At 38.4% G+C, this 25,883-nt stretch overlaps 1 protein-coding gene across 1 annotated transcript in view; it reads right to left on the minus strand.

Annotated features, from left to right (window-relative positions):
• The window catches only part of LOC129186018 (inactive dipeptidyl peptidase 10), a 49,637-nt gene extending 24,133 nt beyond the window's left edge, over positions 1–25,504 (minus strand). The window contains exons 1-5 of the mRNA XM_054783812.1: positions 25,224–25,504; positions 14,897–15,011; positions 12,675–12,770; positions 12,431–12,525; positions 7,172–7,243 (exon numbers count right to left, since the gene is read on the minus strand). Of these exons, the coding sequence (XP_054639787.1) occupies positions 7,172–7,243; positions 12,431–12,525; positions 12,675–12,770; positions 14,897–15,011; positions 25,224–25,262 (417 nt within the window). The 5' untranslated portion in view covers positions 25,263–25,504. The remainder of the gene's footprint in view (positions 1–7,171; positions 7,244–12,430; positions 12,526–12,674; positions 12,771–14,896; positions 15,012–25,223) is intronic.
• Between the last annotated feature and the right edge of the window lie 379 nt (positions 25,505–25,883).

Genomic DNA, 25,883 nt, shown 5'->3' on the forward strand with positions numbered 1-25,883 from the left:
GCAACAACAACAGCAGAAATGGAATTTTACGGGAATAAAGGCAATATATTAAAAGAAAAAAATGTTGTATCCTAACGAGAAAAACGGTAGGAAGAAAAAGCTCGTAATATTATGAAGAAAAATAACGTCATTTTAGTAGCCTAGAGTTGAAATATTCAAGAAACAAAGACCTTACTTTTTCAGGCTGTAATATTATGAGAAGTAAAACCAAAAAAAGTTGTCATTTTTGTAAAACTGAATCGAATTGAAGCCAACTGGAAGGTATGAATTGGATTTACATGAGTTCATGAGTCGGTTCGCGTCCGTTTCGGTTGGAGTCGGACTGTGTGGAGCAAACTGTGTCATATTTTTTTGGGAGGTGCTGGCATTTGGTGCCATGTGGAGGGGTGAGGTGAGGCGGCAAGGCAGTGTGGAGGATTTACGGCTAGAGTTGATGACCGACCGTACCGACTTCCTACTTTTCTAACTGAACCGTGCAGCTTTTACCTTCCCGCTCGGCAGCCGGGCTGTATTTTTCCAGGACAATCACCACACGGAGGTCTCGGACCACTGGACTGGTGAATCAGTGCGATGAGAAAGGAAAATAATCAGCTTATGTCAACTTACAGTATATACAACGCCTCTCGGGGGTCACGCCACACCTTACACTTCAGCAAGCGTTTTTATTCTACCTTGTCAAGGCACAGCGCTTCAGAAAGCACACTTCACAGTACAGCTTGTACAGATGTGTGCCATCAACGCGTTCTTATCTATTTACCTGGCAACACAGGTGACTAGCAAGATAACTGTGTTTTGGCCACAGTCGAGCATGGTGCTGATGTCGCACGAGTGCTGCCGGCCCTAGGGAGCTGCGGTTCACGGAGGGAAATGTTGACGATTTGTTCACTGTGAGGCGTCCTCGCTTGTGTCGCCTGCTACTGAGACAATAATAATAATAATAATAATAATAATAATAATAATAATATCCATGATGGATGGTAAATCAACTTCACTCATTGCTCTTTTTGTCCAAATTTCCATGTTTTTTTCCATATTTCAACTTTCTTTCTAAAATAATCTTTTGCTTCGTAATATTATGGCTTTCTTTCCAAAATATTTTGACTTTATTCCCGTAATATTATAACTTTTCCCCAGCCTAGGCCCCCCTCTTCCAAAAAAATTTAATAACATATTTTCTTTAATATTGAATCTCTATGCTACTAAAATGAGTTTATTCTCGTAAAATTGGGATTTTTAAAAAATTCTTTACAACATATTCTTTATTTTTTTTTAATTATAGCCTTTTTGCCATTCCTGCTGTTTAATATTAAGAGTTTATTCTTGGAAAATTGCAACTTTTTTCCTTGTTGTTTTTTCTCTTAATATTTTGCTGTTTTTTCCCTTTTCTGCTTTTTTTTTTTTTTTTTTAATTCTTCAACTATTTCAACTTTCTCCTTGGAAATTTTCTTCTCATAATATTATGACTTTATTCCCACAATATTAGAACTTTTTCCCCAACTTATTTTTCCGAAAATTACAATATTATTGTGTCCTGTTTGTTTCTTTTTTTAAAAAAAAAAAAGTCTTTTCCCTTTGATATTTGAACTTTATGCTCCTAAAATTATGTTGTTTTTCCTCATAACATTACGACGTTATTCTCGTAGAATGACAGCTTTTTCTCGCTAGGTTACAACTTTTTCCTCTTGATATTTTGGCTTTATTTTGGCAAAAATACAGCTGCTTTTTCCATTTCTGTTGTTGTGGGTGTTTTTCATTTCAACTTTCTTCTTGGAAATGTTCTTTTTGCAACATTATGACTTTATTTCCAGAATAAAACTTTCCCCCCCACACTTAATTTTCCAAAAATGACAACATGAAGTTTTTTCAATTTTTTTTTTTTTTTTTACATTCCAACTTTATGCTACTAAAAAGACGTTACGGTATTTTTCCTCATAATATTATGACGTTATTCTCATAAAATGACCACTTTTTCTCTTAAGATTTTGTCTTTTAATATTCTGACGTTATTCTCCTGTTTTTTCGTTTTCTCGTAAAATTGTATTTTTAGAATGCGCAGGGGGGACAATAAAAAAAAAACAGCCTTGGGCCGCACTTTGGACACCCCGGGTCTAAGCCGTTCGCTTTGGCGACCATCATGAAGGACAAAGATGTGTCCTTGAACACGTGAAAGGATGTGCTCCTACGAAAGGGACAGTGATAAGTAAGCAGCACGGTGGTGTCATTACTAATGAACACAGTGTGATGGTTGGCTGGGATATTCCCACCCGTGGTGTTTGGCACACCTTCCGTCACATGATTCACACGCATCCTCATTTGTATGCATCTGCACTGTAAGCCATCACGGGAAGGGGCGGGGCCCGCCGCCGTGAATCAAGCCCGCTTGGCGCTTTATGCGTCCGGTCCTTATTCCTTCTACTCACCTTCTATCTTCCCACCCACCCACTCGCTCACTTTTTCCTGTCTATCTCGGGGCAATTTATGCTGACTGATGCAGTTTGCCATGGCGGGGAGGGGAGGGATGCTGTGGGGTGGGGTGGGGAGGAGGGAGAGCAGGGTGTTTTGTCTTTGAAGAAATGGGAATGGGCCGCGGAGATGGGCCGGCTAAAATCCATCAGATAGATTATTGTTGTAGGGAATGGCGCTCGGTGCAGCAGAGGGGAAAGATTGAACAGGTTTACGGGTTTTTTTTGGGGGGGTGGAGTTGGTTTTCCATTAAGGCTTGCAGAGAAATAAATAGGCTCTTATAGTGGGGGGGGGGATTAGGTCCTACGGGAACCCAGGAGGGCAGGGATCCTCGGGGAAAAGAACTTTCCTCAAAGGAGGCAGATTAGATTAGATTAGATTATAGATTATGTGCAGTAGTGTATATACTCTATGTGCAGTACTGTATGTACTCTATGTGCAGTACTGTATGTACTCTATGTGCAGTACTGTATATACTCTATGTGCAGTACTGTATGTACTCTATGTGCAGTACTGTATGTACTCTATGTGCAGTACTGTATATACTCTATGTGCAGTACTGTATGTACTCTATGTGCAGTACTGTATGTACTCTATGTGCAGTACTGTATATACTCTATGTGCAGTACTGTATGTACTCTATGTGCAGTACTGTATATACTCTATGTGCAGTACTGTATGTACTCTATGTGCAGTACTGTATGTACTCTATGTGCAGTACTGTATATACTCTATGTGCAGTACTGTATGTACTCTATGTGCAGTACTGTATATACTCTATGTGCAGTACTGTATGTACTCTATGTGCAGTACTGTATGTACTCTATGTGCAGTACTGTATATACTCTATGTGCAGTAGTGTATGTACTCTATGTGCAGTACTGTATGTACTCTATGTGCAGTACTGTATGTACTCTATGTGCAGTAGTGTATGTACTCTATGTGCAGTAGTGTATGTACTCTATGTGCAGTACTGTATATACTCTATGTGCAGTAGTGTATGTACTCTATGTGCAGTACTGTATGTACTCTATGTGCAGTAGTTTATATACTCTATGTGCAGTACTGTATGTACTCTATGTGCAGTAGTGTATGTACTCTATGTGCAGTAGTGTATATACTCTATGTGCAGTAGTGTATATACTCTATGTGCAGTACTGTACAGTACATACTGTATGATAAATATATGCAGTAATGTATATACTGTAGTGTTTAATAGGCAGTGTACTGTAGGTAGGAAGGAGGGAGAAGGAATGATCGGCACAAAGACGTGGAGAAAAGAAGAAATGCCAAAGCAGTTGTGTGCCTGCGCTCTTCTGCAGAAGGGGGGGGGGGGGTCGAGGATGGATAAGGATATACTCTCTGCTGTGTTTCAGCAATTTTCCATTCTCACTGTGCTGCTCAACGTGCTGTCCAAACTTCAATATGCGCTACCATCCATCATCAACAACATCCCCCGACTCTTTAAGACCCTGAAGACGGACGGGGGCGTCCAGAGCGGCGAGCCCCGGGGGGGGCGATGTGCAGCCCGCGGCTGTTATTTTATTGGCCCGTGGCACATTCTGAAAATATCCTTTAATTTGAAAAATAAACCCCAAAAAAAGAAAACAAATCTGTCGTATCTTTCCAAAAATACAATCCAAATATGAAGAGACGAGGGTTGTAATCTAACCAGAATCATTTGCAACTCGACGAGAGCAACGCTGCGATATGATGAGGAAAATGAACACACTTTCAGGAGCATAAAGGTGAAATGTTAAAGAAAAATGATGCTTTTTTTAAAAAGTCGTAATATTAAAAAAAATAATAAAGTTGTCATCAATAGGTTGGGAGAAAAGTTATAATATTGAGGGAATAAAGTCATTCAGAATATTACGGGAGGAACATTTCCTAGGGGAAAGTCAAATTAGTTGGAGAATTAAAAAAACAATAAATCTAACGAGAAAAAGTCGTAATTTTATGAGACTAACGTGGTAATATCATGCGGAAACAATGACATAATTTAATTAGCGTATAGCTGAAATATTAAATAAAAAATACTTTTTTTATGAAACCAATAATATTATGAGAAACAAACAGGACACATTAATATTGTAATTTTTGGAAAAATAGGGTGGGGAAGAAGCCGTGATATCCTGGGAATAATATTAATAATCTATATATTAATAATATAAATAATAATAATAATAATAATAATAATATTACGAGAAAAACGTTTCTAAGAAGAAAGCAGTTGGAGAATTTAAAAAAAAAACAACAACAGGGAAAAAAAAAACAGCAATGGGAATAAAGTCCAAATATTATGAGAAGAAAATTCCCAAGAAGAAATTTTAAATAGATGGAGAATTTAAAAAAAAAAAAACAACAACAACAGCAGAAATGGAAAAAAAAATGCTGTAATGTGAGAATAAAATGAAAATATTAAGAGAAAAAAGCTGTAATCTAATGAAAATAATTTGTAATTTTAAGAGTAATTTTATTATGAGGAAAATATGACATCATTTAATTAGCATAAAGTTGAAGTCTCTTGTTTAAGCCACAATATTATGAGAAACAAACATAAAGACAACATAAAGTTCTCATTGTTGGATAATTAGGTGGGGGGGAAAGTAATAATATTGTGAGAATAAAGTCATAATATTACGAGAAACAAATTTCCGAGAAGCAACTCAAATTAGTTGGAGAGTTTAAAAAAAAAAAAAGAAAAAAGTTGTAATCTAATGAGAAAAAGTCATAATTTTATGAGAATAACGTGGTAATATTACAAGGAAAAAAATGACATTTAATGAGCATATCCTTGAAATATCAATGAAATTTTTTTTTTTTTTTTTTAATAGTCGTTATATTATGAAAAAAAAAAAGACAAAATAAAGGGTTTTTTTTGTAAAATTTGATTGGGGAAAAAGGTAGAACATGATGGGAATTGCGTCAAAATATGATGAGAAAAACATTTCCAAGAAGAAAGTTGAAATATTTGGAGAGTTTACGAAACCAACAACAGCAGAAATGGAAAAAAACATGAATGAAGTCAAAATATTAAATTAAAAGGAAAAGTGATGTCATTTTAGTAGCATGAAGTTGAAATATTAATAGCATTAGTAGTGCTAACGTTAGCAGTGTGCTAGCTAGTCAGCGGGAAAGATTTTCAATACATCAGCAGAACATACATACATTATAACCATCTGGTTAATCTTATTATGTATTGTGTAAAACTATGACAGGAACAGCATCAAATTAAAAGCACTAAATGAATACAGAGCCACCATCCACCAGAACGAGCCTGGGGTTTATCTTTCAGAGAGTTGCACCATACAACTAGAAAAGCACTCGGAGAACGCAGACTTCTGCCAAGCGCCATCGTTCCCCCCATATTGTGATTTACACCATAAATATTAGTCCTACATATTTTATCTACATATTTAGATTCTTTACCATGAAAACATACCATGGAAGGGTTTGAATGACTTAAAGAATGCTAACATGCTAACGTTAGCATGTTAACACCTAACATAATAGCGCTAAGTGTTTGTATAAGTGCCTACTTCTGAAAATGCTAAAAATGTTAGTACAATTAAGTTATCGTGTTAGAATGCTAACATCAGCATGCCAACACGAGCATGATAGCACTAAGTGTCTGCTTAAGTTCATATTCATCAAAATCGCAAAAAATGCTAGCATGCCCATGTTATCCTGCTAGCTAATGTTAGCATGCTAACACCTAGCATAATAGTGTCTAGCTAAGAAAAAGGCTAAAAATGTGACTATGCTAATGTTAGCGTGCTAGCAATCCGAACGTGCTGCGTGGCACGTTTGAGGACCGTCAAACAAAGTGGGACAAAATGCCGTTGGCATTAAAACATGCAAAAACTGGGGTATTTTTAACTGTTGGAGTTGTGGTGGGCCTACCATTGAAACACCAATGAAGGAGGGTGCCCACCTGACGAGTCGTTACCATCGGTTACCATTCACGCCTCGGGTATTTGCATTCATTCATTTTCTTGTTAAATGATATTTTGAGAATGTGCCGCGGGCCAATAAAAAACAGACCCAGCTCGAAAGCGCACTTGACCGTATTTATTGTTGCCTTTTCCTTGACTCCACCTTCTTCCTGGGAAAGCGGTCTTACAGTAGAATTGGGGAACTTTTGTTTGTCATTTTCAGCGGCAGAGAATTTGCGGACGTAGCCTGAATAATGAATGTGCACCGTCGGCTCATTAGGTTGGCACACGCAAAGAGAGAATACGAAAGAAAAGCAGAAACAAAGGAAGCCCCGCAGAGAGCGAGTCGGATGCTAATAAAAACGCAAAAGACTTTTTGTTATTTGCTTGCATCGCAGCTCGTTTGTCCTCCGTGGGAAGCGTTTAAGCGAGCTGCTTAAAAACTAAAAAATCAGTGCTGCAAAGCGACGGACCACCTCGTATCCACCTGAGACGACCCACTATGCCATTCACGTCGGCTTCTCATTTTCAACCCCCGGCCGTTTCATTCCCCCCCGGCCCTTGACAGTCTTCTCCAAGACGCGCTTTCATCCTCCCTCACCCGCTCTTTAAATATTCAGCCCCCCTCACCGCTTGCTGTGGGTTTTATCGAGCTAAAGAGCGCTGCGGTACGGCCGAGTCAGCGCGGGACTCCTCCATTGTTTCCCCGTCTCGCTGTGTGCGGTGTTTGGACAAATAAATCACAGAAATAAGCGTCGGGGGAAACTCACCGCTTGAATGTTGTACGCCAGGAGTACAAAGCTCTGGTCTGCCGACACTTGGAATTTGGTGGCGGTCAGGTCCTGGGGAGAAAAAAAAGTCATAAAAAAAGTAAGATTCTTAAGAAGAAATGATGATTTCATCTCATTTATCACACTGAACCCACGGAGTCCCCCAAGGCTCTGTCGTGGGTCGGTTATTGTCTCATTGGGAGCTGTTTTAACGGCGTTTTCATGTGCAGGAGGAAGAGGAAGGACACCCGAAAAGAGACAAATCTAGTGGAAAGACTTGTGGAGACGCTGACACGAAAGCACGTATGTCAACGAGGAGCGAGGCCCTCCCCCGTCGAAAAGCACCGACAGGCGGCTCCGTCTTGTTTGTGACATTGCTAAAAAAAAAACGTCAAAAAGAGGCGACGGAACAAAGGTCAAATGTGTTTCTAAATATATTTGTTTTCCTTTTCTGTTTTTTTACTCATTCAGCATCATCATGTCATTCGCACCCCCTCCACAAATAGATTGCAGTCCTGTGGGAAACGCTGCGGTGAAACTTCAGCATTTGAATCAAAATTTTAACAAAATTGGAAACGTTTAATGAATAAAACACCTGAAAGACGCATTCGACTGCTAGCATTAGCGGCTCACCGCTGGCTAACGACATTTATTAATAGTAACATTAATAATTATTAGTTATTCATGTTAATATTAGGGCTGTCAAGGTTGGAAGTTGCCTTTAACGGCCCCGTTTGACCCTCGGCCCACACCGTAGGGTAAGGGTATTTTGAGTGGTGGATTTGATTGGCAACAAGACCAAAGTTATTTGTATCTACTGTGATTTGAATTGCCATGGAGTACGTCGCCTGCCGGAGAGAAGCAAGAAGTCACTGGAGCACTGCCGGTATTTTTATTGTCATTCCTACAGTGCTACCTTGGCATACGAGTGTCCCAACTAATGACTGTTTGTTAGATGTTTTTTGCTTTGAAGTGCGAGCTAAAGTTTGGGTTACGAGCTGCTAGTTACGGGCAGGCATAGCCGAGGACAGCTATTTGGGGGGCCTTCGTCAATGTGACCATGACTGAAGACGACAATGGATGTACTGTAAATAGCATTAGCAGCGTGCTAGCAAGTCACCGGGAAAGATTTTCAGCAAAACAAACGTAGATTATAGCAATCTAATTGAGCTTATTTATTATATATTGTGTAAAACTACGAGAATAACGTTATAATATAACCAGGAAAAATGATGTCATTTTAGTAGCATGAAGTTGAAATATTAATAGCGTTAGCAGTGCTAGCGTTAGCAGTGTGCTAGCTGGTCACCGGGAAAGATTTTCAATACATCAGCAAAACATACATACAGTACATTTTAGCCATCTTATTATGTATTGTGTAAAACTATGACAGGAACAACATCAAATTAAAAGCACTAAATGAATACAGAACCAGCATCCACCAGTACCAGCCCTTTAAATCCCAACACATTGGAAACAGAATCCCAAAATGAGCATGAGATTAGTAATAATAAACTGTAAATGTAAAAATAATCCAGTATGAAATGGTCATTCTAACAAAGCACAGTAGTGTGTGTGGTAGTTGTTACATGTAATGTGTTCTACTTGTTTACATATTAAAGATATACTGTATTATCTACTTGTTTTATCAGTGCAATGACTGCAAAGACGCAATTATGGACATGGCTTCCACTGCCTTTGCTCCCCTCAAGTGCTAAAGTCTGAGTCCACCGCTACCTTTGATGTTTTAATGAGCTTTTCCAAACAGTAAATAGTCGGACACGTGTTAGCAATGACATTAATTAGCGCCGCATTCCATTTTGTATCCAGAGAGTCAGCCTTCTGTGTTGTTTAACAGCGTTCTGGTGGAGACGCTGATAAATAATTACACAAGGACGTTAATGCGGTGCTACAGCAACACGTCTAATGGCGGCACCTTGCGCTGTGTGCGTTGTCCTCTGTTGTTTTTTAGGGCAAAGCTTGGTGCACACAGTAATAATCCCAACACACTTCATCTTGAGCCTGACAACAGCAGCCTGCGCTGACCCACATACCCGTAGCATGCGTGTGTGTCGCACACGGAATATAAATTCTCTTTGAAAACGACACGGGGGCTGGAAAATGAGCTACACGCTCCGCCAAAGTATTTTATGCTCCGAAATTCCTCACAGTCGCGCAAACACACCTGAATAATTCGGTTAGAAGAGGCGTTATTGTAGCGTATAAAAAGCTTGTGGTTCACAGTTCCTCCCCCTAAGAAGCAGGAAGAACATCCTGCCCTCCTGTTACATGATTTTAAGGTAATGCGTGTCCTTAGAGCCTCATGAGCACCCAATGTGAATCTCTTTTCTGCTCCACTTTTGAAAGAAGAGGCACTGGAAAGCTCATTCATGACACCATGAAGGAAAAACCTCATTCCTCATGGACATGATACCATCCTTTTTGGAAAAAAAAAAAGAAAGAAAAAAAAAGCAGGCTTCGCTACACACCTGAATTAAAAAAAAAAAATTATTATTTTTAAATATCAACAATCCACTTTATTTCAAGGTGTATAGAAAAGGAGTTTGCACATACACCTACACTTTTTACTCTCAGGACCAGTTTGGTCCCATTTGACTCCTACAAGAACCACATTTTTAAAAATATAATGCTTTACTCGTGCATACTCATGAACAGCTAACAAATCAAAGCCTACTATTACCACCATTTTGTAAAAAAACAAAAAAAACAAACAAAAAAAAAAACAGGCTTCGCTACACATCTAAAAATAAGTTTTTAGTCAAATTGTATGAAACTTAACAAGTATTTTTTTAGACATATTTTTAACAATGATGCCCTCCATTGCAAGGTGTATATAATAAGAGTTTGGCTATATACCCACTTTTTACCCTCAGAATACAGTAGTACCTCACATAACGTAAACCTCCTTTTACGTAAATTCCACTGAACGTAAAGAATTTATGTAAAGTTTTTGCATCGTATTACGTAAGAAATTCCATATAACGTAAAGCGTCAAGTCTGTACAAGTTCAGAAATTCGATTTGAATAGCTCGCGCGACAGAGAGGGAAACATTTTCCATGACTAACAGAGTACACTTGGTGACGCCTTCTGACGCTTCACGCTCTCATTGGCTGATTGTCGGGGCACCGCCTACGCTCTCATCTCATTGGCTGACTTATCCAGCGCGTACGTGAGTTTGTGTGAGAGACAGGCTTCTCCCTTCAACCTCCCTTCCTCGTAGTCGCCCTTAAACTAGTTGGTTGTTTTTGTTTTTCAGTTTTATTCATTTACAGTAATCTTATTTATTACCTTATTTTATATTGGAATGTTACTCTACTACGTTTATGCTAACGTTTTCTTATATTTTCCCACCATATTTGTTGGATTTTGAATATTTTGAAGGGCCAAAGGGGTGAGTTTGGGAAGATCTTGGAACGGATTAGGCTATTTACATGTATTTTACGCTTCGTATAACGTAAAACCGTAAACGTAAACGTTCTCGGAACAGATTATTTACTTTGTAGGAGCGTCTACTGTATTTTTGATAGACTGAAATCCAGACGTTTATAATGCTTTACTCATGCATACTCGTGCACGTCTGAACACCTACAAAATCTAAGCCTACTGCTACCACCACATTGTAAGAAAAGGTCTAAATAAAATGCAGGCTTTGCTACACATTTAAAAAAAGTTTTGAGACTTAAATGTAAGTCTCCTATTACCACCACTTTGTAAAAGAAAAGCGGCTTTGCAACACATCCTGCTACCACCATTTTGTAAAACATGAGGCTTTGCTACACATCTAAAACCAGATTTTAAGACTTGAATCTAAGCTTCCTACTACCAACACTTTGTAAAAAAAAGAGGCTTTGCTACACATCTAAAACCACATTTTAATATTTAAATCTCAGCCTTCAACTTCCAAAGCTATGTAAAAAAAAGAGACTTTGCCACACATCTGAAAACTATTTTTAAGACTTAAATCTAAGCCTCCTACCACCACCATTTTGTAAAAAAAAAGGCTTTGCTACACATATAAAAACACATTTTAAGACTTAAATCTAAGCCTACTGCTAACACCATTTTGGAAAAAAAGAGGCTTTGCTACTCATCTAAAAACATATTTTAAGACTTAAAGCTAAGCCTACTACTACCTCCATTTTGTAAAAAAAAAGAGGCTTCACTACACATCTAAAAACAAATGTTAAGACTTAAATCTAATCCTCCTACTACCACCACTTTGTAAAAAAAAAAAAAAGGCTTCGCAACACATCTGAAAACTAATTTTCAGACTTAAATCTAAGCCTCCTACGACCACCATTTTGTAAAACAAGAGGCTTCGCTACACATCTAAAAACACATTTAAGACTTAAATCTAACCCTCCTACTACCACCATTTTGTAAAACAAGAGGCTTCGCTACACATCTCAAAACACATTTAAGACTTAAATCTAAGCCTCCTACTACCACCATTTTGTAAAACAAGAGGCTTCGCTACACATCTCAAAACACATTTAAGACTTAAATCTAAGCCTCCTACTACCACCATTTTGTAAAACAAGAGGCTTCGCTACACATCTAAAAACACATTTAAGACTTAAATCTAAGCCTCCTACTACCACCACTTTGTAAAACAAGAGGCTTCGCTACACATCTCAAAACACATTTAAGACTTAAATCTAAGCCTCCTACTACCACCATTTTGTAAAACAAGAGGCTTCGCTACACATCTAAAAACACATTTAAGACTTAAATCTAAGCCTCCTACTACCACCACTTTGTAAAAAAAAAAGGCTTTGGCACACATCTAAAAACTAATTTTAAGACTTAAATTTAAGCCTCCTACTACCTCCATTTTGTAAAAAAAAAAACAAAAAAAAAAAACGAGGCTTTGCTACACATCTTAAAAAAAGGTTTTTTAACGAATTGTATGAAACCTGACCAGGATTAGTTTTTAAAAATAAATACTTTTAGCAACGATGCCATCCATTATGAAGTGTATAAAATATGTCTAAGTGATAGTATGTTTATTATGTCTACTATATTGGTTAATACGGGTGTAAAGGTGACTATAGGGGTGTTATTTCATGTCGAGAGGGCTAGAAACCCGTATTTAGAAGGTGGTAAACAAGTTTTTTATGCTGTCACTATAAAAATATTCCATTTATAAATAATGTAATCCTACTTGGCGGAAATTCACCAATTAACCGCGCTAAACGAGGGATTGCTGTACTACAGTAAAGGTGGTTGTAACTCACCAGTGAGGTGTTGTCCAGCAGGGTGGTGGTCAGGTTGTTGTTGAGGCTGAAGGTCAGGATGTGACCCTCTCTGGTGCGGAGAGCCACTTCGTTATCTGCCATCACAGAATGGGAAGAAGATGAATAAAAACACCCGTAATAAAAAAGAAAGATGTCCTCCATTGTTGTCGACTGTGTGGTCCTACTCTTCATTGTTATCTCACACTGGAAAAGTGACCTTAAAAACACAGATCCTGGTTCTTACCGCTCAGCCAGGCCACACTGGGGTCGTGAACCTTGAACCCGTCACTCTCCAGGTCGTCCATGGTGAAAAGGGAGCGGCGTAACAAGTGCGATTCATCTTCAGAGGCGAAACAGAAGAAGATGTGACTTAAAACATCGCCATGATGGCCACAGTTTGACCCCGCAACGGATTATTTCTATTTCCATGACTTCCTATTGGGGAAAATTGCTTCAGTAATCCATTGTCACTTGTATATAGTATTAACATTAATTAATAAATCATGCTGTTTTGTCATAGAATGCAGCCTATTATTAGTCAAAAATATGCATATTTAAGCACATTTTACATGTTTTGAAGCATTTTCAAGCATAAAGGTTGCTAAATGAAGTCAAATACAAATATAAGGCAATACACACGAGACTTGGTCGCCGGAACAACAGGCTTTTATTGAGGTTTAAATGGTCTCATACCACACACTCATAGCACAATAATCCCTAACACAGGCCCACACCAAGCTAAAACTCAACTCTGAACCCCAGACGTCACTTCCTGTCCCCTATTTACAGAAACACACACCAGCACGAGTCTTATTTATGTCTTCAATACCTTATTTTCTCTTATTTTTAGGGCTGTCAAATGAGTACATTTTTAAAAAATGAAATTAATCAAAGTTCTCAAATTAATTAATCATGATTAATCACCATTTGCAATTTTGGTCGAAATATGCTTTTTTTTTTTTATGGACGCCCGTTTCCTCCACTGAAAGAAAAAAATCCCAATGGCAAGCCATAATTATGGGATAAAAAAATCGAAATGATGTCATAAGAAAGTCATAATTATGAGATAAAAAGTCGACATTATAACATAAAAAGTCAGAATTTTGAGATCAAGTCAAAATTAGGACATAAATGGTCCGAATTATGAGATAAAAATTCAAAATTATGACATAAAAAGTCAGAATTGTGAGATACAAGGTCAGAATTATGAGATAAAAAATATAATTGTACTTATGAGATCAAAAATTGAAGTTATGAAATAAAAGGTAAAAGTTATGAGATAAAAAGTAAGAATTATGAGAAAAAAGTCAAAATTAGGAGATAAAAGGCCAGAATTATGAGGTAAAAGTCAAATTTTTGAGACAAAAAAAAATAAATTATGAAATAAAAAGTCAAAATTATGAGACAGAAAGTCAAAATTATGAGATAAAATGTCGAAATTATGGGATAAAAAGTCATAGTTATGTTATGAGAAAATCAGCATTATGAGGTAAAAAGTCCAAATTATGAGATTAAAAAGTTTACATTACGAAATAAGAAAGTCACAAATATGAGATAAAAAAATATTAATTATGAGATAAAAAGGTAGAAACTATGAGATGAGAAAGTCAGAATTATGAGAGACCTGCCGTCATAACAGATGGGGTGGCTTGACAGGATTCGCATGCTAGTGATGTGCGAGACCACTGATTTCCGATCCAGTACTGACTAAAATTCAGGCTGGTATCGGCGATGCAGATACGATACCGATACTTTGTGCAAATTGAGCTAATGTGTTTGGTAAATTTTAAAAAGCAGCGTATTTCATGTCATAGCAGAAGGAATATCGTCCATAAAGACATTTAATTCATCTACTAATGAAATTAATTATTAATTGAAATATACTAATAATTTCATCATTGATTTAAGTTATTTATTTATTTACTTTAAACCCTGAGGTATATATGTACAATATTGCCAAGCTAATATAGAACAACAGAAAAATCAGAGGAAAAAATCATATAAAATATGTGAAAAAGAACATAAATAAAAGAATAAAACCATGATTTTTAATCTCAATGAGGTTCTCCTGGTTAAATAAAGGATAAATCAAAAAATAAATAAATAAATTAAGACCTATTATAAGAATCAAAACTTGTTCACGCAGTTCAAAAGACAAACATTCCAGACAAACTTTACGGCAAATGAATGAAGTGTCAAAATTATCGATATTTTGATTTGAGTATCAATTTTAGAGCTAGTATCGGAAGTATAGCTATTTTAGTATCGATCTGCACATCAGTAGTGCATGCTTTAGTTACTTATTATGTCTACAAAAGGGCTCTAATAATGTTAAAAAACTGTATTTAGAAGGTTGTGAACAGGTTTTCTATGCTTTTAACGAGGAAAAGATTGCATTTCTAAACAATGGATCCTACCTCGTGGAAAATCACGTACTATAAAGGAGGGATTACTGCACTTCCTTACCAGGGGTGAGCAGGACGACGGAGAGAATGACCAAAGACATGACAGCCAGGATGACCATCATGGCGATCCCGATGCCCTTCCAGTTCCGCGGGGGCCCGTCCGAGCTCCCCAGCTCCTGAAAAAAAGGAGGAAGAAAGACTTCAAAGACAAACACAAAGACTTCTTCCTCTAAATCACTCCCACGTCCGTACGGGAGCTGCAGCCAGATTCTTAAGACGCTGCTGCAGTTTTGTTTGCGCCATCGATTTCAATCACTCGCCACTTGATTTCATTTAAGTGACTGATGGGCAAAGCCGTGCTGCTGAAAGACGCCCTGATGAATTTCGATGAAGATGGATTTGGGAAACACTTTCAGCCGCAGGGTGCAATTCCTTCGGAGGAGATTATGTGCGAATGCTGAGCGATGCTGTCACCAGAAGGAAAAAGTCGTCAGAAACAATCTTACCGCGCCATCGCCTCCGAGCGTCTCTATGAGCACCACACAGCACAACCAATGTTGTAACACCGCTCATGACATCATTGTAAACAGCCGCATGACTTTCATACCAAGACGCAAATTTAAAGCGCGTGCAGAGGTAGATGAAGCTGCTGGATGCTGACCACTTGTGATACTTCAAATGCAGCTACTCCCATCATAAAACTACCCCCAAGAGGTTGCGTGTGGCTCTCTATGACCACATTGTCGTTTATGGACACGTATACTGCGCAACACAGCAGCAACAGAACCAATGTTGTAGCAAACTGCTCAATCAGCATTAATAGCGCCGATGAATTCACTGTAAACAACAGTGCGACAAGCATAACACACGTGGCTTTCACACCGACAGCCTAGTAGCAGCATTTTAAAGCGCATGCAGAGCTAGATATGCGTACGGGTGTTATTTTGGACGGCTAAATGTGTTATCAAACCATTTTCCAACTTCAAAAAGTGCCCAAATATGTTGGAGAATAAATAGCAAACTATTTTTGTTAAGTTTAATAAGGATTTGGAATGCATGAGAGAGTAGAAAGGAAGGCACAGACAATTACCATGAACAAGTATATTGCCCAACACAGCAGCAACAGAACCAATGTTGTAATAGCAGGAAGGAGCAAACTTGTCAGTCAGCATTAATAGCGCCAATGAGTTGACTGTAAACAACCGAATGACAAGTGTAACACGCGTGGCTTTCACACCGACAGTCGAGTAGCAGCATTTTAAAGCGCATGCAGAGCTAGATACTATGTGTACGGATGTTATTTTGAACGGCTATATATGTTATCAGACCATACGTCAACCTCCAAAAGTGCCCGAAAATGTTGGATACAGCATAACAACTTACATTTGTTCCTGTTAAAAATAATGTTTCCATAGCGGTAAGGAGCAAACTGCACAGTCAGCATTAACAATACAGTATCTATTTGTGAAAAAGTATACATTATTCAGTATTTTTGGACATAATATTGAAAAAAACAATTGATCAATGTAATGATAATGTTAATTTGCCTCCAGAGTAGATCAGGGTCATTTTAGTACACGCATAGTTGGATTCCTTATTTGTAAATGAAATATTTTTGTAGTTAGAGCATAGAAAACCTGTTTATGACCTTCTAAATACGGTTTTTAACATTATTAGAGCCCTTTATACATGAAATAACACCCCTATAATCACCATTACACTCCTATTACCTAATATCGTGGCCATTATAAGAGAAAGTCAGATATATAAGGCATAGAAAACGTGTTTACGACCTTGTAAATATGTTTTTTAACGTTATTACAGCTCTCTACACATGAAATTTCCCCTATAGTCACCTTTACAGTTCTATTACCAAATATATTACATATAATCAAAGAAAACAAGTTTTTAAGACATAAATAAGACTCTCTTAGACCAAGTGAATTTCCACCAAGTAGGATTCCTTATTTATAAATTACATATTTTCGTAGCTATGGAAAACCTGTTTACGACCTTCTAAATACATTTTTGAACATTATTAGAGCCCTCTAGACATGAAATAACACCCCTATAGTCACCTTTACACTCCTACTACCCAATATTGTAGACATAAGAGAAAATAAGACCTGTGCTCGTGTGTGTTGCTCTAAATGTGTTCAGACGCTCGGGGAGCTGAGTGGGGGGCGGACAGGAAGTGACGTCGGGGGTTCAGAGGTGAGTTTTAGCTTGCCGTGGGTTACGCCCACAACAGTAGCCCTCATTAGGGATTATTGTGCCTGTTGTTGAAGAAAGTTCATTTGCATTTCTAAACGTATTTCATGTTTTCTTGCACACTTCCCGTCTCCCACAGCGACCATAAAAATGGCATGCGCGTGCGTGACGGCCAATTATGCAAATTATACGATGACATGATCTGCTGTCCAGTGGGAAAGACCGCACAGTGGCATTATTATAGTAACATTAAAGTGAACGGTGTGAAGGCCGGTTTGTCTAAATGAGCCCACTAAAGCTGAAATGAACGCTCCTTATCTCTACGAGGTAGCAGACTTCCCGTTTAAGATGCTCGCCAGTCGTCATCAGTCACAATTAAACACAATGCGGCCGGCGAGCAGCTCCATCACACTGTGGCCGTTAAACTTGGCGTTCATTACGCCCCTCGCCGCTTTGTGCCAGAAGCCTGGGCGGGAAAGAAGAAAAGAGGGAAACAGATGGCGGCGCCTCCTCGCTCTGCGGGGCACACTTGCTATTTCAGAGGCACTGACAATGAGTGTAAATAGTGTCAAATAACTCTCCCCAAATAACTCCCCCCCCGGCCCATGCATGTTACACTTCATTAACATACAATTATCTAATGAAGTCACTCAACAATGACATCAGTCCAAGCAAGCCCGCTATTATTATCGTTATACTTATTTAGCTTTCTTTGCTCTTTTTTATAAAAGGCACCAATGCAGACAGCAGGAGGACGCAGCAATTTCCAGGCTTCGGAGGTACTGTCAGACCCGCAACAGTAAGCGGGATGCCGTCTTGTGTGTGCCTCGTATACAAACTGCAGTAGATCTTGCTTTAATAATGATTTTGGCGTGCATGAGAAAGCGGAAAGAAAAAATATTTTTGTCGTTAGAGCCTGTTTACGACCTTCTAAATACGTTTTTAACATTATTAGAGCCCTCTAGACATTAAATAACACCCCATAGTCACCTTGACACTCCTATTACCCAATGTAGTGGACATAATAACTGAAAATAAGACATATTAGACATAAATAAGACATAAAATAGACTCACATGTTAGCATTGGGAGAGTTGCATTATCACCAAGCACTTCCTGTGATCACTTTTGCCTCATCAGTATAACATTAGTGACACCTCACGACCAGTGTAGAATACTATATAGTGCGTCTTTGAATGCGTCTTCTGAATGCCTTATACTGTGTTTTTGTAACTACAGCATAGAAAAGCTGTTTACGACCTTCTAAATACGGTTTTAACATTGTTAGAGCCCTCTAGACATTAAATAACACCCCTACAGTCACCTTTACACTCCTATTACCCAATATAGCAGACATAATAACAGGAAATCTGCGTACAAGAAGGCCTCTGATTGGTCACTGATGAAGAGCTGTGTCTCAATACTGTTGTCCATCGTCCACAACCACAACCCCCACGTCAATTCAGGCTACATCATTATAAAAACATACAACAGCTTTGTCAGCCTTGCAGTTGGACGGACTGAAAACGAGCCCCCGGAGCGTAGAGAGAGATTACCCGGTGCTTGGCCGCAGTTGCACACGCATGAGATAAACGCGCCACAAAAAGCGCTGACTCAGGACAATATAACTGAGTGACACGATGGGTGGGGTGGGGGCTGCAGGCGTCAATCAAAATGGTGATGCACCCAAGCTTCAGCCTGTGTTGGCATTAAACAACACACACACACCTTCTACGATACACTTGTGTGCATGAATATAACTGAATATAGAGTACATTTCCACACTGAATTAACATTTTATTGCCGTCGCTGTCACTAATTATTATCATCAACACCGCTTCAAAGTAAACGTCAATATCGGAACGTAAGCCACTGTTGGATCTCGCTTCGTCGCCATAGGGCATGAGGTTGTTGCTTGTGATCGCCGCAACATTGGATCCGACAAACCTGATAACATCCACACACACACACACACACACACACACACACACGCGCGCTATCATAAATTAGACTCAGGAGACCTCCACAACTCCATCTTGTGCGTTCTCTTTGAGGCGTTCCAATCTCATGCAGAGTAGCGGAGCAGGCAGTTGGGGGATACTGGTTTTGGATTTGTATATGCTCCAACCCCCCCGCCACCCCACTTCTCCCCAGCATCAAGCTAAGACGTTACATAAGCGTTGACGGAAGGAGCCAACTAGAGGGCCTCCATGGCCGATATGCAGCCTTGAGTATTGCCTCTGTGACTTGAATGATTCACTGTAATTGTACACAAGAGAAAAGTGTAGATTAGCAAGTGTAGCCCACGTATGGATCACCGAGTCAATACCTCCCTCCGCCTTATTTAGAACACGGCTCGTCATTACACAGCCTGGGTTGTAACTTTTGTCACCGTTTGGAAAGAAACGCCGACTGAAGCGCTGGCTTAATGAGATGCGGCGGCGGCAGCGGCGGTGTGATATTGATTCGCATCGCGGCGATTCTTTTATTCCATCAAGAAGAACATGAGCGCACCGTCTTGCCATCTTGCCTCCGTGCCGTGTGAAGACAGAGTGCAGCTAACTCGGGTGATTGTATTTTTTGCCCTGAGGTGGGGGGGGGCTTTTTCTTTTTTCTGGACAGATAACGCAGCAGAGGCCTTTTGCCGCCATGATCAAACTTACGATGGACCGGATTTTCATTCCCAAAAACCATGACACGGAATTAGCATTTACAAAATAGAAAATGGATATAATTCAAATGAAAATAATGATTAAATATTAAATGTTTAATATAATCACATTGTTTTTTATTAACTATAAATGAATTCATTTAATATAAATATTACAACAATAACAATAAAATATTATACTACTAATAAAACAAAATACAAATATTATTTATAACCATAAAAACAAATTCAGCCTAAAATAATACTGTTTTGATAACTTTCAATGGTGAAAGTTTTCTTTAAACTCTCTGGAATGAAGTACAGTGATCCCTCATTTATCGCGGTCATATGGTTCCAATCCGACCGTGATAAGTGAATTCCCGCAACGTAGGAGTCCTTCTTGATAAATTGAATATTTTTGTAGTTATGGCAGAGAAAACCTGTTTATGACCTTCTAAATACGGTTGTAAACATTATTAGAGCCCCCTAGACATGAAATAACACTCCTATAAGTCACCTTTACACTCCTATTACCTAGTATAGGAGACATAATCAGGGAAAATAAGCCATTTAAATAAGACTCGTGCTCGTGTCTGCTGCTATAAATGTGTTCTCTAGGGGAGCAGAGTAAGTAGCGCACAGGAAGTGATGTCAGGGGTTCAGAGTTGAGTTTCATCTTGCCGTGGGTTATAGCCGCAACAGCAGCCCGTGTTTTTATTGGGGATTTGTTCGACAGATTATTGTGTCTCTTGTGAGCTCATTCAAACCTGCAATAAAAGCCCGTTGTTCCGGCGATCAAGTGTGTCAAAAGTGTGTGTGTCTCATCAAACAATACAGGAACATTACTGACACCTAGTAGAATAGTACATGTCACAACATGTCTTTGTATGCGTCTTCTGCATGCCTTATATTTATATTTTACTTAATTTAGCCATTTTTATACTTGAAAATGTTTAATTTAGACAAAAAAATACATAACGTTTGCTTAAATATGCAACTTTAAAAATGCATAATAGGCCTAACTCCGTAATTTTTATGGAATATTTTTGTAGTTATGGCCAAAACCTGTTTACGACCTTCTAAATACGGTTTTAAACATGATTAGAGCCCTCTAGACATGAAATAACACCCCTATAGTCACCTTTACACTCCTATTAACCAATACAGAAGACATAATAAGAGAAAATAAGCCATTTAAGACATAAATAAATGTGCTCCGGACGTGTGGGCAGGAAGCGACGACAGGGGTTCAGAATTGAGTTTTAGTGAGATTACCGCCACAAAAGTAGCCCGTGTTATTATTATTATTATTATTATTATTATGATTATGAAGTTATTATTGTGCCTAAGGTGAGATCATTCAAAGCTGCAATAAAAGCCTGTTGCTCTGGCAATCAAGTTTGGTGTATGTGTAACTAGTGACATCTCGTGACCAGTGTAGAACACTACATTTTATCAACAAATGCCTTATATTTGTCTTTTTATGTCCTTTTATGTCATTTAGCCACTTTTATGGATGAAAATGCTTAATTTAGACCAGAAAAACATAAACATTTGCTTAAATTTGCATATGTTTTGACTAATTGGAAGCCGTATTCAAGCACAAAAGCACTTGATCTCCCAATAGGCACAATAATAATAACATAATCATTGTCATCATCATGTTGCAGCCATAACCCATGTGTGGGAAACAGGTTACAGGTAATACCACGACAAGACACTCAACCACCGACGTCACAGACTTTTCTCTGATTATATATACTTTATCGGGTGATAGGGGTGTAAAGTAAACTATAAAGTAAACTATAGGGGTGTTATTTCATGTCTACAAGGCTCTAATAATGTTAAAAAGCGGATTTAGAAGATCGCAAACAGGTTTTCTATGCCATAGCTATGAAAATATTCCATTTATAAAGAAGGAATTCTACAATTAACCCCAATAAAGGAGGGATTACTGTATACAGAACAGCAATGCACGGACAAAGGTGGAAAATCCTGCATTTAAAGGTCCCGTTTCGGACATATTTCCAAGATGCTTTCCAAAATCTAGCCTGGATGCTGTAATTTAGAGGAAGTGCTTCTAGTAAGCCCTACTGGGAGCATGCGGTTTTGTGTGTCTGCTTATTATAAGATGTGTAGCGAAGCCTTTTTTTGGTGGGCATATACACGGGGGCGGCCTCGTCAAGCCAGGGACAGGTCACAGGCATTATCGTGTCCATAAGGAAGATCATTTTCCGAGCTTTCCAGTGCGTCTTTTCTCAACAGTGGAGCAAGCAAGGGATATGATAAGATTTTGATCACGTTTGGTGCTCATAAACACCACTAAGAAGTCACTTTTGCGTGACAAATAATTGAAATAGTATTGATATTCACGTCAGACAATTCCTTTTAAACAGTTTGTGTCGTCAGTCTGGCTTAAGTAGCTTTGCGACGCTATTTCTCTGCACAATGTGACAATTTGCAAAGGGGACAGTGATGCAAGCCCCCAAGGCCCTTTGCCCCATCAGTCTTCTTATTGATTGCGGCGGTAGCGAGAGATGTTGCAACTTTTTCCAGCCCCCCAAGCCCTCTGAGAGACAACAAAGCCTGCAGGATTCTTCCCCGGGTTCTCCTCCAAGGTTGCCTGCGATGTCATCACGTCGGTGCAACAGAACACAAGGGTCCTCTGCCGTGTGACTTCACGTAGCGGTTGGCAAGGCTGCGGCTGAGGTTACATGTCATTTGTTTCCAAGCCTCGTCTCCAGTGGGACTTCTCTCGCTGTTGATCTCACCAGGAGGAGGGGGAGGGGGTAGACTTTGATAAGATGTGTTAATTAGTGCACTTGGCAAGCTTCTAAAGTGATGCACTTGCACTGCAGGGACACAGGGGCTTTACTCACACAGCTTTAGAAACTTTTGCTTAACTTTTTCTCCCCACCCATACTTCACAAAGAGGAATTCTCCACACATTACCAGAGGAAAGTCCCTACACACACTGCCGCCCAGTATAATCAATATTATTATCACCTCTGTCACGCCTAAAAAGCTTTTGATTGCTGTTATTTGGATGGAAAAATTAAACCGCGGATTGCCCAGAAACTCTGTAATGGACCTTATAAACAATGTGATTGCAAATGAACTACTTTGAAACAAATAAATGAATAAAAGTTACAGCACCTCCAAGCGCAAAAAAAGTGCCTTTTTTCATTTAATTAAAAAAAGTCAATTTGAATAAAATTACAGAAATTTTCCAAGGTAAACTGCGGAATTTTAGAAATATTTGGCTGTACAATTTGGTTGAACAATTACGAAAGGAATTCATTGGAAATTCTTCATACCACAGCCAAACATGCTAATAAAAAACATAGACGCTGTCATTGATTTATTGTCTGATTTTGTGTTTTGCCTGCCGCAAAATGTTTTTTTTTCTCCTCACAACATTTAAATTCCCTCGAGAAAAAACATTCCCATGAATAAAATTATTTAAGAGAAATTATTTTTTAAAGAAAAAATGGGTCATGTACTGTATTTTTGTGTTTTTTTAAGCACATATGCAATATATTTTGTATTCTGTATTTTTTATTATTACATTTACAAAAAATTTAATAAATTAATTTAAAATATTAAATAATTTAAAACTATTTCAAATTGGGTTTCATTTAAATACCTGCAATTTTGCAACCCTCATAGGGGACACAACTGAAGTCAACTGAATTTAGGTGCAGAATGACATTTTTTTTTTCATTCCACTTACATCTTTGGTGGTGGGTCACTGCCCCACCACATCCAGCACAGGGCACTTTTTTTTCAAGGCTTGATCTGTGTGGCAGTTGGCCACCACATACAGCAGGGCTTCCCAACTGGTCTCATCCTGGGACCGACATTTTCCAAAGGTCATTTAGTCGCGACTCACTTTTATTTAAGTCATTTTTATTTTTATTTATTTTTAATTATTTTTTACACTTTTATTATTTTAATTAAACTATCATTTTGATTTACTTATTTTTTTATACTTTTATTACCTTTTTTCCAATTCATGCTTTCATTTATGTATTTTATTTATTTATAATTTCATATTTATGTCAAACCAAGCAAATGTACAGTATTTGTTCTTTTTTTAAATTGCCAATGTCATCTTTTGAAACATTAGCACACATAATTACATGTCCAAATTGCATTTTAGAGGACTTTATTAAGGCATTCTGTCAAGAAAATGAGGAAGACCATGACTGCATGCATACAAGTAATGCATACATTAAAATTAAATATCAAAATTGCACTAAATAAGACCACAAAATCACATACTTCCCTTATAAATGAGTAATTTATATATAAATATATATATATATATATATATATATACATAAGTTTGTGCTTCCACAGCCAAGCAAACTTTTGCAACGATGGTGCATTCAAGGACCACTGAACAAAGTGCAAAATCGCAACGCTTGACAAAAAACATCAGTGAAGCATAAAGACATAAACATGTAAAAATTGTGGGCTTTTTGACAGTGACAAATGTATGCTACACATTTGACGTGTATTATCACATATTTATAAATTATTACCCACTTATGGTGAATGAGATGTGTTTTTATATTTTTTTTAATTGTTGACCGAAAAATCCGCAAATTTTGAGGGCTGTGCACGGATCTACTGTATATTTTCAGAGAAGAAATTGTATATTTAATTAAATTATCATTCATTTTCTATGCCCCTTATCGTCACTGGGCTCGCAGGGGTGTGTTGGAGCCTATCCCAGCTGACTTTGGGCGAGAGGCGGGGTACACCCTGGATAGGTCGCCAGCCAATCGTGGGGCACATATTCACATCTCTTGACTGTGTGGCCAACATGCCCTAAAATTTATTTTATTTTATTTTATTTTATTTTATTTTATTTTATTTTATTTTATTTTATTTTATTTTATTTTATTTTATTTTATGTGCTGTATTATCTGTCTTATACACACAATGCTTAATTATCACTTACAAATTATTGCCGACTTTTTTTTGGAGCGGAAAAGCACAAATGGGCAGGTTTTCTTGTGAACACAAAAATTGTTTAAAAAATTGAATTCCTTTGAGAAAAAAATTACCTGAAAAGATTTGTGGCGGGGGGACAAAAAGGAGGGAGAAAGAAAGTTGGAGAGAAAGTTTTTACAGTAGGCTATATAATACGTATAATACAGCACATCATGTGGCATAATTATTTTTTGTGCAATAATGAACACTTTTAGTACATTTTTAAAATATAAATATGCATTTTTGAGCCACCCTGTACTCTCTGCAGTTGAGTAAACAACCACCCTGCAGCCACTGCACTGCAAGTCACAGTGGAGCGGGCAAACGAGTTCATGGGTGGTTACACCTCATTAAAAGGCATCTTGTGCGTGCTGTGTGACACCATCCTGGAGGTGCATCACGCTGCTCATGATGAAGAAAATGGATTACACTGCATGATCATATCGTTAAAAATTCATATCGGTATCAAGAAGGAATCCGGGAATTGTGAGCAACCGCACAGAACGAGGAAAATGAGGACGCCTACCAGCTCCGTGGTCATGTTTTGTTGAGTTGTGGCAATCATCGTGTCGTCTTTCCTCCAAAACGTCCGCAGCCGCGCTCTTTCTGTGTGTTTGTGTGCTCTCAGAGGGCGCCGAGCATCGATCTATCTGCACTGGTGTCTCCTGCAAGCTCCGCTTCTTACAAGTTCTTGTCCTCCAGTCCTCACTCGGATGCTGATGATGCTGCTGGTGCTGGTGTGCACCCTCCTCATCACCTCCCCTTCGTCTCTCATTCGCCGCGGACTCTTCTTCATTCATTTCCCCACAATCCGATTATTGATCTGCACGCAAATGAATTATTGGGGAGGGGAGGAGCGTCACTGAATGAGACAGTTGAGGGCAAATTCAATATTGATTTACAAATTTTTAGTATACGATGTGGATATTGAGCTGATAATTACTGATTACTATACAAAATATGTAGTGTAAGGGTGGGGAAAACACTCCATGTTTGGCTCCAATGTGCTAAAGTGAGGTAATTTAACTGTATGGATGATTTAGAGAAGAAAATGACACATCGCCGCCGCCGCAGGACACAGGAGGGAGGCTGCAGCTCCCTGTGGTCATTAATCAAGATGAAACGCTTTCTATACTTCCCCTTCATGAATGTGCATTAAATCATCATCCACGCGCTGCTTTATTCA

The sequence above is a fragment of the Dunckerocampus dactyliophorus genome, chromosome 1, assembly GCF_027744805.1.
Source record: "Dunckerocampus dactyliophorus isolate RoL2022-P2 chromosome 1, RoL_Ddac_1.1, whole genome shotgun sequence".
Classification (NCBI taxonomy): domain Eukaryota; kingdom Metazoa; phylum Chordata; class Actinopteri; order Syngnathiformes; family Syngnathidae; genus Dunckerocampus; species Dunckerocampus dactyliophorus.